This window comes from Elephantulus edwardii, unplaced genomic scaffold (genome assembly GCF_000299155.1).
Source record: "Elephantulus edwardii isolate Elephantulus edwardi_28Jun2011 unplaced genomic scaffold, EleEdw1.0 scaffold00080, whole genome shotgun sequence".
Taxonomy (NCBI): domain Eukaryota; kingdom Metazoa; phylum Chordata; class Mammalia; order Macroscelidea; family Macroscelididae; genus Elephantulus; species Elephantulus edwardii.
In genome coordinates this window covers 4,321,523-4,336,233 of record NW_006399830.1, presented here as the reverse complement: position 1 = coordinate 4,336,233, position 14,711 = coordinate 4,321,523, and the positions used below count along the sequence as shown (strand labels likewise).

Below are 14,711 nucleotides of genomic sequence, written 5' to 3'. Positions count from 1 at the left end.
CCTTTATGGTCCTGAATGCTAATCACTACACAATTTTCTTTATGTAAACTGAACATCAATTTAGATAACACCTGTAGCTAACAAAATACATAATCATGCAAATCTGAACATTTTCCCTCTAAGATCCAGGAACAAAGCCCTTTAGTCAGCATGGTTCTGGTGGTTGTAGCCAGCACAGTAAAGCGGGAAAAGAATTAAAGGCGTGCAGTGGGAAAAGATGAAACTATGCGCAGTTGTGCAAGCAGCACAGTCAATTTTCAGATATCTTTGTCATCCTAGAAAGAAACAGTGCCCGTGCACTTAATCCAGAGCCCCTAGAGCACTTTAGGAGGTTCAGAAAGTAAATTGGAGCAGGGTATTATTCTTGGAGGTATTCTCTTAATACATGTAACCCAAGTTTAATGAAAAATGGTTTTCATTGTTACAGCCTAACTATTAAGACTTAAAAAAAGAGAGGAAAAAAACCCCCACTCAGTTTTGGCGTCACCTCCTATGCTGGCACCACCTCCTTTGCCTGTGTCACCTGGTCTTCACCTCTCGAATGATGGCAGTGTTTCTTTACCGGGTAGAACACCTGTCCAGTTATACTGAGGTAGAGCAACTAGAACTCACGTACGCTGCTTCTGGAACTAGAGTGTAAATTGGTACAACCACTTTGGAAAACTTCACATTATTTCCTAACATCATGGATATGTGTATCCCATGATCTAGTATTTCCCTTTTTTATAGTAGACATGTGGACTTGCGTTCACCATTAGAGGCTCTGAGCAGCCCTGTTCATAATGCCTAGAACTAAACTAAACTGCCGTCGATAGTAGACTATAGCATGAGTTGGGGAATATCAGCACTGTTCAGTGTTGGCAGAGCCTTGAACACACAACACTTCTTCATACAACAGGAGGGAAGATGTTTCTGGTAGGTTATAGGGGTGGGAAGGAGCCCAGATCTCCCAGAGGGTAAACAATGCAAGTAAAGCCCTGAGGCTTGCTGCCAGCGAGTTGTTGGGGGATGTGGACCACAGAGGACTGAAGGTGCAGGCTGGATTTGTCTGCATGATTTCTCATGGCCTTTTATCTTGTAGGTGATGTGAAAATAGAGAAGAGGATGTTCTTCCTAGAAAATAAACGGCGGCATTGCAGGTCCTATGAGCGCCATGCCCTCCTTCCAGCCGTGCAGCAAGAGCAGGAGTTCTATGAGCAGAAAGTCAAGGAGATGGCCGAGGTGAGCACAATGCACGCTGGTGTAGGTGTTTCTGGCGTTTGTCTGTTCGATATTCTTACCAGTGATGTCAAGAGTGCCTGTTTCTCACAGCATTTACAGAGTCTTTTGTCAGGCTTGGGCTTGTCTCCTGTTGTTACTGGTATCAATCTAACTCATTGCTTGAGTCAGAACTGACTCATAGCTGACCCTTGAACAGGTTTTTAAGAGGCGTTTGCCCATCTGCCTCCTGCAGAACTGTTGGTGGATTTGAACCTCATGCCTTAGAGTTGGCTGCTCATCTTCTTACCGTAGGCCACCGGAGTTCCCATTATAATGAATGAGGTTAAGCATGTTGTCACTTTTAAGGATCTTTCTCTCCTTTTTGTATGAGTTCTGGAACTTCTGCCACTTATTCTAATGGGCTGTTGATCTTTTCAAATTCAGCAGCACTTTCTCTGTTGGAAAGGTTTCACTATATTTTTGTGTATCTGTGGTATAAGAAGCTCTGGGGGTAAAGAGTTGCACTTCTGACACAGAAGTTATGACACAGAACCTCTCTGATGGTTCAGATCCACAAGCTGCTTTGGAGGAGGAAGGTGGGTGGGCACTCCTGTAGTGTGTCCCACCTGGGAAACCAGCTGGGCGTGAGCTCTGACTTGACAGTAGTGAGTTTGATAGAGTGTGGGTGTATCGGGGTCCAGTCACCTCTGGTCCATTTAAAAAGTATTTTTTGGTACACTTTTTTAAACATTGTCACTGCAGCAGGTATGATAAATACTGTAATGTTCAGTTGTTTGTGGAGATGAGTACTAATGGGTGTGTGGCATCTTTGTTCTGTTTCTCAGCATGAAGACTTTTTGCTCGCCTTGCAGATGAATGAAGAACAGTATCAGAAGGTAGTCTGACATCTCACACACTTCACTGATGCTGAGTACTTTTCTGGGCTGTTTGCTTTCTTTAATTTGATGATGGGTATATTTTTATTCAACTACCTGTTGATATGTTGGTAGACTGACTTTGCATTTGAACTGAGTTCCACATCAGAGACATGAAGCACAAAGCCAGCTCCAACCCAGCTAACACCCTGTCAGGTTTCTGAAGCAGTAAATCTGCACAGGAGGTGATTGCCCCTCTTCCTCCCAGGGAGAGAATAGTGAATTCAAACTGTTACCCTTTTGATTACAGACTATGCCTCCAGGGCTGTAGCATCACAATTAAGACTTTGATACCGGAATTCAAGGGAAGATAATGCTTACAGATACTGTTGTTTAAGATCACTACCTAGAATCCATTGAAGAAACTTAGAAGAATGTTTAGAACTCAGATACCTCTCACAGATTAAAAGGAAGAGCTGTACAACCCCTTTTTTTTGCCATCCTTATGTAACAGTCTTTTTTGAAGTGGATAAAAAGAAATTTGTAAATAGAGTAATCATTGCACACCAGACCTGTTGCCAGCAGGTTGATTTCGACTCTTAGCCTGTAGGACAAAGTAGACTTGCCTCTGAGGATGGGGTTTTTTTGGTTGTTTTGAGTTTTTTTGAGAAGTGGTTTATTATTTTGTGTGTGTACTGTCAGATCAGATCTGACTAGTACAGGAGAAGATTGCCCCCGCTTCTCCAGCACCTGGTGGATTAGAACCCCACAGCTCTGAGATTGCAGTGCAGAGGATGGTTTTTAATGCTTAAATCTTTATGGAAGCAACATGCTTCATCTTTCTCTCACAGCAGCGGGAAGGTTTGAACTGGTAACTGTAGTTTACAGCTGATTGCCTTAACCACGGGGCCAACAGGGGACCTTTTGATCATTGCAATTTATGTAAGGACTGAAACTGCTATCTATTCATGCTCCTTGAGACGTGTTTCCATTAGCAACTATCAGGAGCCCTTTAAGTAAGATATGCTTCACGTTAACTTCACCAACATGAACTTCTCGGCATAACCTCCCCATATTCTTGCCTAACAAGAGAAAATTCCTACTTGAGGAAGCTTTTTGGATAACATCTCACACATCTAACTCTTGCAGGCATGTCTGGCATGTGGTTACAGGCATGCTAGCTCTGCTGGCACCTGGGAGGCATGGTTCTAATAACTGTCCAGGAAGTGTTCAAATGAAACAAAAAATGTTCTAGATGTAAGGAAAGCAGATGGCATGAGCCAAACTGTGTGATGACTCAAAACCACGATGGTAGAGATGCACAGTGAAGAATGTTCTCTAAGGACTGTAAGTGTGCGACAAAAAGATGTTTCTTGCTGTGCTGCGTTTTATAGCATGTGACTTTAAATATATACCTCTGTTGTTAAGGGCCATCTAGTCCAACTCTGGACAATACCATGTCACAGCAGAGCTGCTGCGTAGGTTCCTGGGCCCTGGAACCACCGACCTTTTGATTGGCCCCAAGTACTTAACTGTTGTGCCAGCAGAGGTCCTAACATTAGAAGAGGTACTCTGACGAATAATGAGTATGGGAATGTCTTCAGCTGTGTGTTAATGCAACTTGAGTTCGATTTGCACAGCATAGAACAGCTGGTCATAGCTGTGGCTTCAGAGGTACTTGTTATTTCTGGATGCATTTAGGCAGAAGCACAGTGGCTCCCCTCCGTGCATAGACATCCGTGTTTCTTTCTGCCTGCACAGGATGGTCAGCTGATTGAATGCCGCTGCTGCTATGGGGAATTTCCCTTTGAGGAGCTGACGCAGTGTGCAGACGCGCACTTGTTCTGCAAGGAATGTCTCATCCGATATGCTCAAGAGGCCGTCTTCGGGTCCGGAAAAGTAAGAGATGTGTAATGTCTCTTCATGCTTGTTCCACAGACTCCAGTTTAAAGTCCTCGTGGAAGTTCCTTCTGCTAAATGGGAGCATGCGAGGTAGCATGTCTGACTGTAGTTCTTTGTTTAGTACTGTGGGTATTATTGGTGGGAGGAGTCCCACTCCGTCCCAGGATGTTCACAGAGGCCATTTGGGGAGCATTCCCCCATGAGACCAGACCAGGACTTGTGGAACACCTTAGTTTCGTTCTGGTGGTTTCACATTTTCCTTGTTTTGGGGGTGTTTTTAATTTTTTTTTTTTAATTTAATTACTGTGTGTGTGTGTGCGCCGTCAAATCCGATTTGTGTGGTATAGGAGGAGATTGTTCCTCTTCCAGCACAGCATCTGGTGGATTCAAATCACACACCTCTGGGATTGCAGTGCACCTTCTTGCCACCAGAGCCCCCCTCCCCTCATTTTCCTTGTTTTAAGTGTGATTCTTTTCAGAGAACTCTTTACTCTCTCATCTCAGACTTCTGTTTATTTGCCCCTATTGAAGATGTGTGTGACCACTGAGGCATTTCATTTACTGGAAATTCTATTTCACTCTGTTTCTTTACAGTCTGAGCTCAGCTGCATGGAAGGCAGCTGCACATGCTCCTTCCCAACCAGCGAGCTGGAGAAGGTGCTTCCTCAAACCATCCTGTACAAATACTACGAGCGGAAAGCTGAGGAGGAGGTCGCTGCTGCCTATGCCGACGAGCTGGTCAGGTGAGCTCTCCGAGTTGGGATCGTCCATTGCTTCCATCCTAGAACAGCAGTCTCACTGCCATCCAGTTGAGTCTGATTTGTAGAGACCCTCAAGCACAGAGTACAGCTGTCCATGGGGTTTCCGAGCCTGTGACTCTTTACTTTACAGAAGGAAACGCTAATGTCTCTCCCGGGAAGCTCTTGGTATGTTCAGACTACTGACCTCAGTGCCACCAGAGCCCCTGAGCACTTCCAAGGAGACAGTCAGCAAAGCCGTGTCTCTTAGGTTCCATGGCACTTCTTGCTTAAAACCAGAAACCAGACTACTATTGTGGAGCTCCCATAGGCTTGGACAGGGCTAAAATCTTTGTAGAAACAGATTGCCACATCTTTCTCCCACAGGAATCACAGGTCTTAAGATCACATCCCAGCCCTTGAACCACCATACCACTAGGGCTACTGAAAAACAAAAGTTTTCTTATTTTTTTTAAATTTTATTATTTTTGTGTGCGTGTACCGTCAAATCAGATCTGACTGGTACAGGAGGAGATTGTCCCTCCTTCCCCGGCAGAGCATCTGGTGGATTCGAACTGTGCACCTCTGGGATTGTAGTTGCAGCTTCTTGCCACTAGGCCACCAGAGCTCCCCTAAAAGTTTTCTTATTAATGTTAAAAACCTTTTGACTGATAGTCACAACCATTGGCTTGTTGGAGGGAAAGGGACGCGTGTCAGGAATTCTCAGCCAGGCCCTTGTTGCCGTCAAATCCTCTCTGACTCAGAGTGGCCCCATGTGACAGTGCAGAACTGCACTTTAGGGTTTTCAAGGCTGTGATTCTGTAAGAAAAAACTGCTCGAAGTTTGGAAAGTACAGCTAAAATGGCCACTTGTGGTAAAAAACTGCGCTGCACTCCCAAAGGCATGTGGTTCAAATCTACCAGATGCTACTTAGGAGAAGAAAGGACAGTCTCCTGTGTGTTTTACTGCCTCTTTTTTATCCTGTGGAGGGTCACTGCTGACTCGATGGCAAACAACATTTACAGGAGCAACATCTCTTCCATAAAACCATGTCTGTCTGTGAGGGGACCACTGGGTGGGTTTGAATCACCAGCCTTTTGATTAGCAGCCAGACATTACCTCTTGTTCCTTCGTGGTTACTCCTCGGTACATAATGTGTTTACTGAGGGGTTTGTCATGAGTCTTCCCCCTGGATAGGACCTGCATTTCCTGGAGAGATATCAGTGGGGCTACCTAGTTCACATTTAATATAAAGTTAAGATTGAGAGGGAAGGATGTCCTTCAGTGAGGAGGCCCTGGGTGGTGCAGATGGTTAATAAACTCACTGCTGAGTAAAAGGCTGGAGGTTTAAGTCCCCCCAGAGCTACTTCAGGAGGACGATCTGACCATGTTCCACTATAAATACCAGTTAATCCAGACTTCGAGGAGCATGGTTCTGCTTTGACGCGCATGGGGTGACTTTGACACACATGGGGCGACATGGTAGAAAGAACTATTCATATGCACACCTGTGTTTATTGCTGTGTTGTTCACAATAGCAAACAGATAGAAGCAACCCATGTGCCCGTCAACAAATGAATGGCTAGTGAAACACGGGTATATTCTCATAAGGGAATATTGTGCAGCACTGAAAAATAAGGAACTCATAGAACATGGGTGACCCTGGAGGACATTATGCTGAGTGAAATATCACAGTCTCAAAAAATGCCACTATTAGAAAACAGGACTGACTTGGGGGCTGGGGAAAACAAAGAAAAGAGGGAATAAATAACACTGCATTGAAAGAGATGAGGGAAAGAACTGTTGAGAAGGAATGTATGGTTAGGTATTACCTGCATGGCAACAGTCTAGAATAAGAGTTGCATAGCAGAGTGGACTGAGGAGGGGGGGATTGTGCAACAATGAAAGTATCTTTTTAAAGAGATAAACGAACTAGAGAGGATAGGGAGGGAAATGTGCAACAGTGAATGGATGGAAAGCCAACTTTTCCAGAAATTTGTGTTAAAAGTATCACAAAATGACAATTGGATGGCAGCTGGTTTGATTTCTTAGGGGTTTTTTTGTCGTTTTGATGGCATATGCACTTAAAAATAGGTGAAATGGCAAAGGTTTTGTCATAAATATTACATTACAATTTTAAGACAGGAAATTCATGCAGTTTCTTTCCGGTTTTTTTTGGTTAAGCAATGACTGTCTAGCTTAAACCTCAGCTTTCTCTGAGCAGCTGTGGTCCTGAATAAGAAATACACACTGCTCTTCTCTCTGACCAGGTGCCCCTCCTGCAGCTTCCCTGCTCTGCTGGACAGTGACGTGAAGAGGTTCAGCTGTCCCAATCCTCGCTGCCGAAAGGTAGGGAAGCATGTTTCTTCCTTGGTCTATCTGTGGGTTAAGGGCAGCACAACTGTCCTCACGGCCCAGTGGTCTCTTTACCTTTGTGGTCCAGAGGTGGCCTTGAGGTGGCCTGATGAAAAGATGGAGATGGGTACCTTGCCATGGTTATAGAGAAGGGGCTGCTTGTGGAATTCCACAAAGGTGACAAAGCCCATTGGGGGCCTTCCTCCTATTAAGAGTGGTCACTGGAATGTGCTTGTGGACTTTTTCTTCTAATATACCAGCATTTTTATGGCTTATTCATCTTCTCTCTCGGTTCTCAAAGCTCCCCACTCTCACCTTCTTCCTACCATTTTCAAAATCCAGGCAACACTTCTTTCAGTACGAGATTGAGTATCATTGTGACACCTTTACCGTACCTAGTCACTGATTCTTTATTATTTCCTTCTAAGAACTGACTGGTGGATAAAACCAGAGCGGTCTATTCTCACTTTTGAAGATTTCATCTTTGTACCTGTGCTCCTACCTGTGAACTCAGACTGTCTCAACATTTGTGATAGATTTAGAAGTCACAAGTTTTTGTTGGTATTGACATCTATCTCGACAGGTATATCAATTTTACCAAAATTTCCTTGTTTTTAATATAGCCTCATTAGAGTCAAACATGGCTGTATCTTTGCTTCGCGGGAGAGTGACAAAATTCTTCATAGATTTTGTAGAGAGAATGGGAAGAAGGAAGGAGGTAAACTAATGGGTTTTGGTGGACTTCCACATTGATAATTCTTCAGATGTGATGCCTGGATGCATTCTGAAAGCTGACAGAACCTTAAGTCATTGGTACCCCGGTACTGGTGATGTAACGTAACAATTGGTCGGTCTAGCAATCTCAGGGTTCTGTAGACCAAGGAAGCTTAATAATGGTGTGATTTCTGTGCTGGCGATATGTCAGGCACTGGCCTGCCAGGAAGGGACAGTGCAGCCAAATCGCAGAGGCAGAGGACGGGCTCAGGGAGGCACGGTGCCGGTGGGGAGAAGCGGGCAGAGCAGCAGTGCACTGGATCTGGGTTTACAGGAGGTGGGAAGGGTTGGGCTGGTGCCCTGGGTGGGGCAAGACCCTGCAGGGTGCTCTGCTTCCTTCTGAGGAGTCTGGGTGTGGCCCTGACTGAGGGCAGGGGTGACGTCAGGGAGATCATTGGGCTATAAGAGGAAGCCACTGGAACTGCATTGCTTGGTAGAGCTGGAGCTTAGAGTCAGAGAGCACTTGGACAGTTTTAATAGTGAAAGGGGAGGAGGAACCAAAGATAAGTCCAGGCGGGTGAGAGCTCCCACAGCACGAGAACAGCATCTCGGTGAGTGTCCGGCCCCTTCCAGTCAGGGGCATTAGCAGTTTTTAGGATTTCAGACCGATGGGTCAAGTACTCTGCCTGCACACTCTGTCAGTAGGGAAGGCGTCTGCATGCCCTGTTAAAATAGGAGATGGCCAGAGTACTTAGTGTGGCCACTTCTGTGTGGGCAGAAGTGGCAGCATTTGCTGACAGAAGAGCAACCGGAAATTCACTAGGTCATTTCCCTGTCAGAGATGCACGTGAGTCTTGGTTATATGCTCCTGAGCTTTTGTGTTTGTTGCAAGCAGCAGAGCTCAGCTTCCCCTGATTGATGCAGATGATGGGACCAGAATCCTGGGCTTGGAGCAAGAGTATGTGTGACTAAATCAATAAGGGCATAATTCTCAAAACTAGAAATGGAACAGAAAATTGAGGAGAGAGAAAATGAAGTCTGTTTCAGACATAATGAGTTTGACCCTGAGGGTATCTATTATGCATGTTTTTTATGTTTTACCTGGCTCATAAAATACTTGCTTAGAGACCAGGGCGGGAAATGCAGTGAGAGCCTGTGGTGCCGGGTGCTGTGAAAGAGTCTCCATGACTGACGGGGAGGTGAAAGGAGCCCTGTGCTGGTGGGACTAGGCGGAGGACAGGGCTTCCAGCAGGGGGCGTCAGAAATCAGGTGGAGCCAGGTGTTCTTCACAGGGTTCTAGAATGATGTTGGCCTCAGGTTAGAATCTCATCCTGCTTCAACATGAATGTTACATAATTATCTGGGGGGGGGGATTTTCTTCTACTCTGTAAGTTCAAGTCTGTCTTTCCATTTGTCTGAATCTGTGCTCCTTGTTTTAAAATGAGGACAACATATTATCAGTTACTGTTCTTCTGAACTTTCTCACCTGTAGTGAGACCTTTCCATCCTGTACACCTGTGCTCCTGTCTGGGCTCAGGCTTGCAGGTGCTTGGTGTGGCAGTCGGGACAGCTTTATTGTCTGTGAGCCTGAGAGGTGGCAGCATGTAGGGTGGGCTCTTCCTGCCAAGTAGGTGGTAGAGAAGTAAGTACCCATCTGTCCTTTGGAAGGGAAGAAAACTTCCCATACCAGTCACCTTCTGTCCCTGGGCAGACAACTGCCACTGGGTGGCACTGATGCTCCACCCAGAAGTGTAGCTGCTTTTCATCTAGTCTGAGCCAGCTGGAAAAGATGTAAGTCAGCAAAACCCAGCTTTGTGAGCAGAACTGACAGTGCCTGCCTGCTCAGCACTAAGGCGAATGAACCACCAGGACTAGTCTGATTTCACCTTGGAGACACATCAGGGCTTTTTCACTTGTGCAAACTCCTCGTGCTGTTCCCCTCAACAAGATGGCTGAGCTGGCTGCTAATCCCAGAGGAGTCCAGGTGTCTGAGAAATGAGCCACACACGAGTATGCCCCATGTGAGATGAAAAAGGCGCCCACTTCTCGCTGCAGAGCCTGCCAGTAATCAGAACTCCGCCTCGATTTCCTGGAACTTGACACTTGGAGAAGAGAAGTTGCTATTAATGCATTATCAGGAGGAGGGCTCACATGCCTGGAATTGTTCGCCTGGAGTCCCTGAAGAATACAAGGCCCTGTCTTTGATGAAGCAGGGAGTGAGTCTTTGTTTCTTTGGTATGATGGAATGCGTTTGTCAAAACCCTGGCTCCCTCGTGGTTTCTAGATAAAGAATTCATCAGCTTGTTTTCAGTGAGTTGCTTTAGGAGTGGATTGGATGCTTGGTAGATGTCTGCAGAAAGAGAGATAATAAGAAATTTGAATGCTGTGTTTTTGGAAGATTTATTCTTAGGGTCGGAAATTTCCCTCTTGAGCCTCTTTCTGCCTTTCTAGAAATCATACTTATGTGAACCCACAGGTATATAAGAAGAGTTTTTCAAGGAACAAGGAGAGGGAGACGTTCATCAGAATTGTGAACTGCGTCGAGTGTGGCACCTTCAGTACAGATACCCAAGGACAGGGCAGGATCTGCACATTTGTCCTGTTTGGGAGTTACTCCTCTTTCTTTTTATTCTTTCTTCGCTCCAGTTGTGTGCTCCACTCGTCCTTTCTCCTTGGAGTGTAGCCAGAATACCTCAGCACTGACCCGTGAGTGTGCTGGGAAGTAACACGTGCAACAGCCACAGTGACTGGGAGCTGCGTTTTTCAGTGTGCCAGTGCCAGCTGTGGGTTCCTGGCAGATCCAGGTGTGGGCAGTGGGCCCTGCCCGTCACAGGTCACTGGACTGATCCCAACATGAGTGAAACAGCCAGGGAGGGTCTCATTCCAGAAGTTACTTTGACAAGATAACAAAGGCCACAAAAGAGGGTTCTCTCACAGGAGTGTCATCCTTGCTGCAGAATAGGGACAGCAGAGCGTTGGGACTGCATAGAAATTCCCATTACGAGAAGTGACCTGATTGTTCCCCTCAAGAGTGTGTTCACTCCACAAAACCAGTGGTTCAGGCTGATTACCTCAGCCCTTGGCTGCCACAGTCATTCTGGCAGGTGTGTTTGCTGGTACCTGAGAAGGCCCTCAGCTCACCCTACAGCACCCTACAAAGTGATGGGGCAGCTGTAGGGTCAGAGGATCTAAATAGAGGAGCAACAGCTGACCTAGAAGGAAGTCTTTTCCCAAAGCCTTTCCCTTGGTGGTGGTGGTTATGTACTATTGAGTCATCCAGCTCATGCATAGCAGTAATTTAGAAGACCGTGACCTGGATCAGGGGCATCTTAGTCTCTAGACTGACATCATTGCTTCTCAGTACTCTGGAGAGGTCCCTCACAGCAGTTTTCCCCAGTGCAATTAGTCTTTTGATTCCCTGGCTGCTGGTGCCAAGGGTGTTTATTGTGGAGCCAAGTAAATGGAAATTGTTAACTCCAATCTCTTCTCCATGTATTATGGTGCTTCCATTTGGTCCCGAGGTGAGAATCTTTGTCTTCTTGGTGTTGCGCTTCAATACATATTGAAGACTACAGTCCTTAACCTGCAACTAGCGCTTCAGGTCCTCTTCAGTTTCAGCAAGCAAGGTTGCGTCATATGCATAACATAGGTTGTTGATAAGTCTTCCTCCAATTCTAATGCCACATTGCACATAAAGTCCAGCTTCCCAAATGATCGATTCTATATATAGGTTGAAAAGGTATCGAGACAGGATGCATCTGGAAGCACCCCTTTCCTGATTCTGAACCATGCTGTGTTTCCTTGCTCTGTTATGAAGACTGCTTCCTGTCCAAGTACAGGCTTCTCATGAACACAAGTGTTCTGGGATTCCCATTCTACTCGAGGTTAACCACAGTTTGTTGTGATCCACACAGGCAAATGCCTTTGCATAGGCAATGAAACATGGATAGATAATCCTCGGGTGCTCTCTGCTTTCTGCGAAGATCCAACATTGGCTTACACTAGGGGTTGTCAAAAAGAGGAAGACCCTTAGGAGGATGGAGTCACGCGGTGGCTGCAGCTGTGAACTTGAGAGTAGGTAGCAAGGATTCTGAGAGGGTGGTACAAGACTGGGAAGTTCTGTCATACATGGTCACTGAGTCACAACCCACTCGACAATATATGGCAGCAGCATGCGAACAGGGTCCCTGAGATGCTGCTCTGGACCCTGCACTATTGGGCATCCTGCAACCAGAGACATCTGCATGAGGTGCTGCCTGTGGACCTGCTACTACTTTGGGGATCCCTGCTCCCCCACCTGTGCTGTGATGTAAAGACTCCATCCCCCTGGGCCATAACGTTCCTAACCTGAAAAACAAGCATACTTGTACTTGCTTTATGGCGTGGGAGGAGAAACCCTCAATCTAGTGTCTGGCACATTTTAACCTTTTACTGTAATTTAAATGAAAGCTTCCATTTAATCATTCATGTGCATCATGTTTTGTGAGCTTAATTTTGGTCCCCACAGTGTGATAGCATTCTTCCTGCTTCCTCTCTGTGTTTACAGTTTCCATTCATCCTTTTTTCTTGCCTGCTTTCTACCTTTTGAGCTTTGTTTCTGGGCAAAAGCGGACCATTTGATTAGAAATAATTTGCTTATTCTAAGGATGTTATTGTTCATTTTATAGGCTGTCTACTTTTTTTTTGTTATTATCTTTCATTTTCATGTTTTCCCCACAGTTTATGCAGGACTTCTGATTTTGATCCCATTCCAAGAATTGGTACCGGTATCTATCTGGTCACCAACTAGTTCTTCAGTTACAGAGATGGGTTTGCATCATTCATTAGTTCTTTGGATGAATTATTTCCTTGCATCTTTCACTTTCTTCACTTTTCTTTGCTTTGGACAGAAACAGACCAGTAGTTGTACCTCAGACGGTGCTTCATAGTTTGTAAGACTCCAGTAGGTCCTCGGCGAAGTCGGATGCAGAACTGTAGCTTTAAGGACTGTGCTTGGCACATCTTGTCACTAAGTCACTCTTTCACTCTTCATGTTAGAATGCTGGATGGCGGATGGTGTGACGTGGCCTCAGATGATGAAGAAAATTCCTAGAAGGGGGTTAGTGCTTCAGGTGTTCTAAGAGCTGTCACCCCCAGTGCAAGGTGTCACCCCCGTGTAGGGAGTCCCCTTGTATCAGCCCAGGGTGAGATCCCTTAAGGAGAGCAAAAGATGCCTCATCGTTTTCATTAGCTTTTCCAATCACGTAGAAGTCAAACTCGTTAGTGGTCCTGCACTGCAACAGTGGAGGGAGCATTTTAAAGCCGTATTTTTTTCAACGGTAAGTTCTCTAAGAAGTGCCACCTGTCACTTAAGCCCTCCTTGGTGAAGTGCAGAGAAAAACCTACACCCCTGGGAACAGCTCAGAATGACCCCTGCCTCGGAGGCATCATCCCTGTTGTCCTCAGTGGTGGACAGTGCCAGTGCCACCTCTGCCTGTTTCACAGTGAGTGAATGATTGATCCCGGAGGGATCGAGGGTAATGAAGAAGAAAGCCTGAGGAGGTGAGTACTGGAGGCCTGGAGACAAGGGCAGTCAGTGTGTTTTCCTGAACTCAGAGTCAGTCCCAAAGAGCTGCAAGCCGCTGCGTCTTCCTTGGCTCATTGCTGAGGCTTTCATACTCATTAAGAAGGCGCACTGGTGGTGCGTGATTGAGGGGGCGGACCTGCACATCAGGTGTGACCACCATCCCCACTCCCTTCCAAAGACAGCACAGCATTGACTCATTAGCACCCACCAAGAACAACACAGGGCTTCCACATATGGTCTGCACATCCCTACCAGCGCGCGTGTGAGCTCTGTATTAAAGCAGAAACCCTGTTCACCCTACGTGATAGCCAGCACCCTATTCATGGACTTTGAGTGCCTTCCTATCTGGAAACCACCAGCCACTCTCTCAGCACCTTGACAGGTTTTATTTAAATGATCTAGTGGCATTTCGCTCTGCCTGTGGCGACTGTAAAAGAGCAATGCTTTGGAAACCTACTGTCTTGAGATCTCACATTAAAACTCACCCATGAATGCCACATACAAGGTGTCCTTCTCTGAAGTGCAATTTCCTTCCTTTTTTCTGTACATTAATTGTATGTTACCAACTGCCGGCATCTTAATTTGGTTTTATAATTCACATTGCAGTGTCCTTGAGGAACTGCGTGTGCATGTACTGTGCGCCTGCGTGTTGAAGTGCAGTCTGAGCGAGCCCCCTCTTTGCATTCTCAGCACAGAGCACTGCAGCGTTGCCAGCCTTCCAGGTAGTGGAGAAGCCATTGCCATGGCAACAGCTCAAGCATGGAAACACCCTGTATCCCTGTGGGTGTCTGTGTCAGTGGGGAGGAATGTGGGGAAGGAAAACAAGTACCAAAGGGAAACATTTAGAGCATGGAGCAAAATTAGCTCAGGGCCTGGACAAAAGCTGCAGTTGAGTGAGCTACTCGTGTTGGTTAGAACATTCAAGGTCACTTTCCAGTCACTATGTGAGAGTTGAGAAACAAGACCAGCCCTTCATTCTTCACTGTCCTCTGACTTTGAGACACTGAGAGTGAAAAAGAAGGACCTTTGTCAACTTTTCAGTCTGTAAAGGCCAGGCACCCTGTTTACAGACCTCAATTAAGAGAAAGAGAGAGGGAGAGAGTGTGAGTGTGTGTGAGTCTGCACCCATGAGACAAGGGAGTGATCTCAGACCTCAACTAAGAAAAGAGAGTGAGTGTGTGTGTGTGTCTGTGTGTTTTTGTCTGTCTGCACCCAGGAGACAAGGGAGAGATCTCTGAGACCTGGAGTAGCTACCGTCCATCTCCAGTGTGTTAGAACAGGGCACCATTCCTACCCTTGCCTTTGAAATTGTGTATTCTCTGTCTGCACTACATGCTAATGTCTCCTGGAAAGAGGACCTCA

The 14,711-nt window shown here is 46.1% G+C and overlaps 1 protein-coding gene across 4 annotated transcripts in view; it reads left to right on the top strand.

Moving 5' to 3' along the window:
* RNF216 (ring finger protein 216) overlaps window positions 1-14,711 on the top strand; it is a 105,430-nt gene that overhangs the window by 28,240 nt on the left and 62,479 nt on the right. For all 4 annotated transcript variants that reach the window (XM_006889622.1, XM_006889620.1, XM_006889619.1 and 1 more), the window contains 5 exons: window positions 1,082-1,221; window positions 2,046-2,096; window positions 3,837-3,974; window positions 4,572-4,720; window positions 6,985-7,063. In XM_006889622.1, coding sequence (XP_006889684.1) covers window positions 1,082-1,221; window positions 2,046-2,096; window positions 3,837-3,974; window positions 4,572-4,720; window positions 6,985-7,063 — 557 coding nt within the window. The remainder of the gene's footprint in view (window positions 1-1,081; window positions 1,222-2,045; window positions 2,097-3,836; window positions 3,975-4,571; window positions 4,721-6,984; window positions 7,064-14,711) is intronic.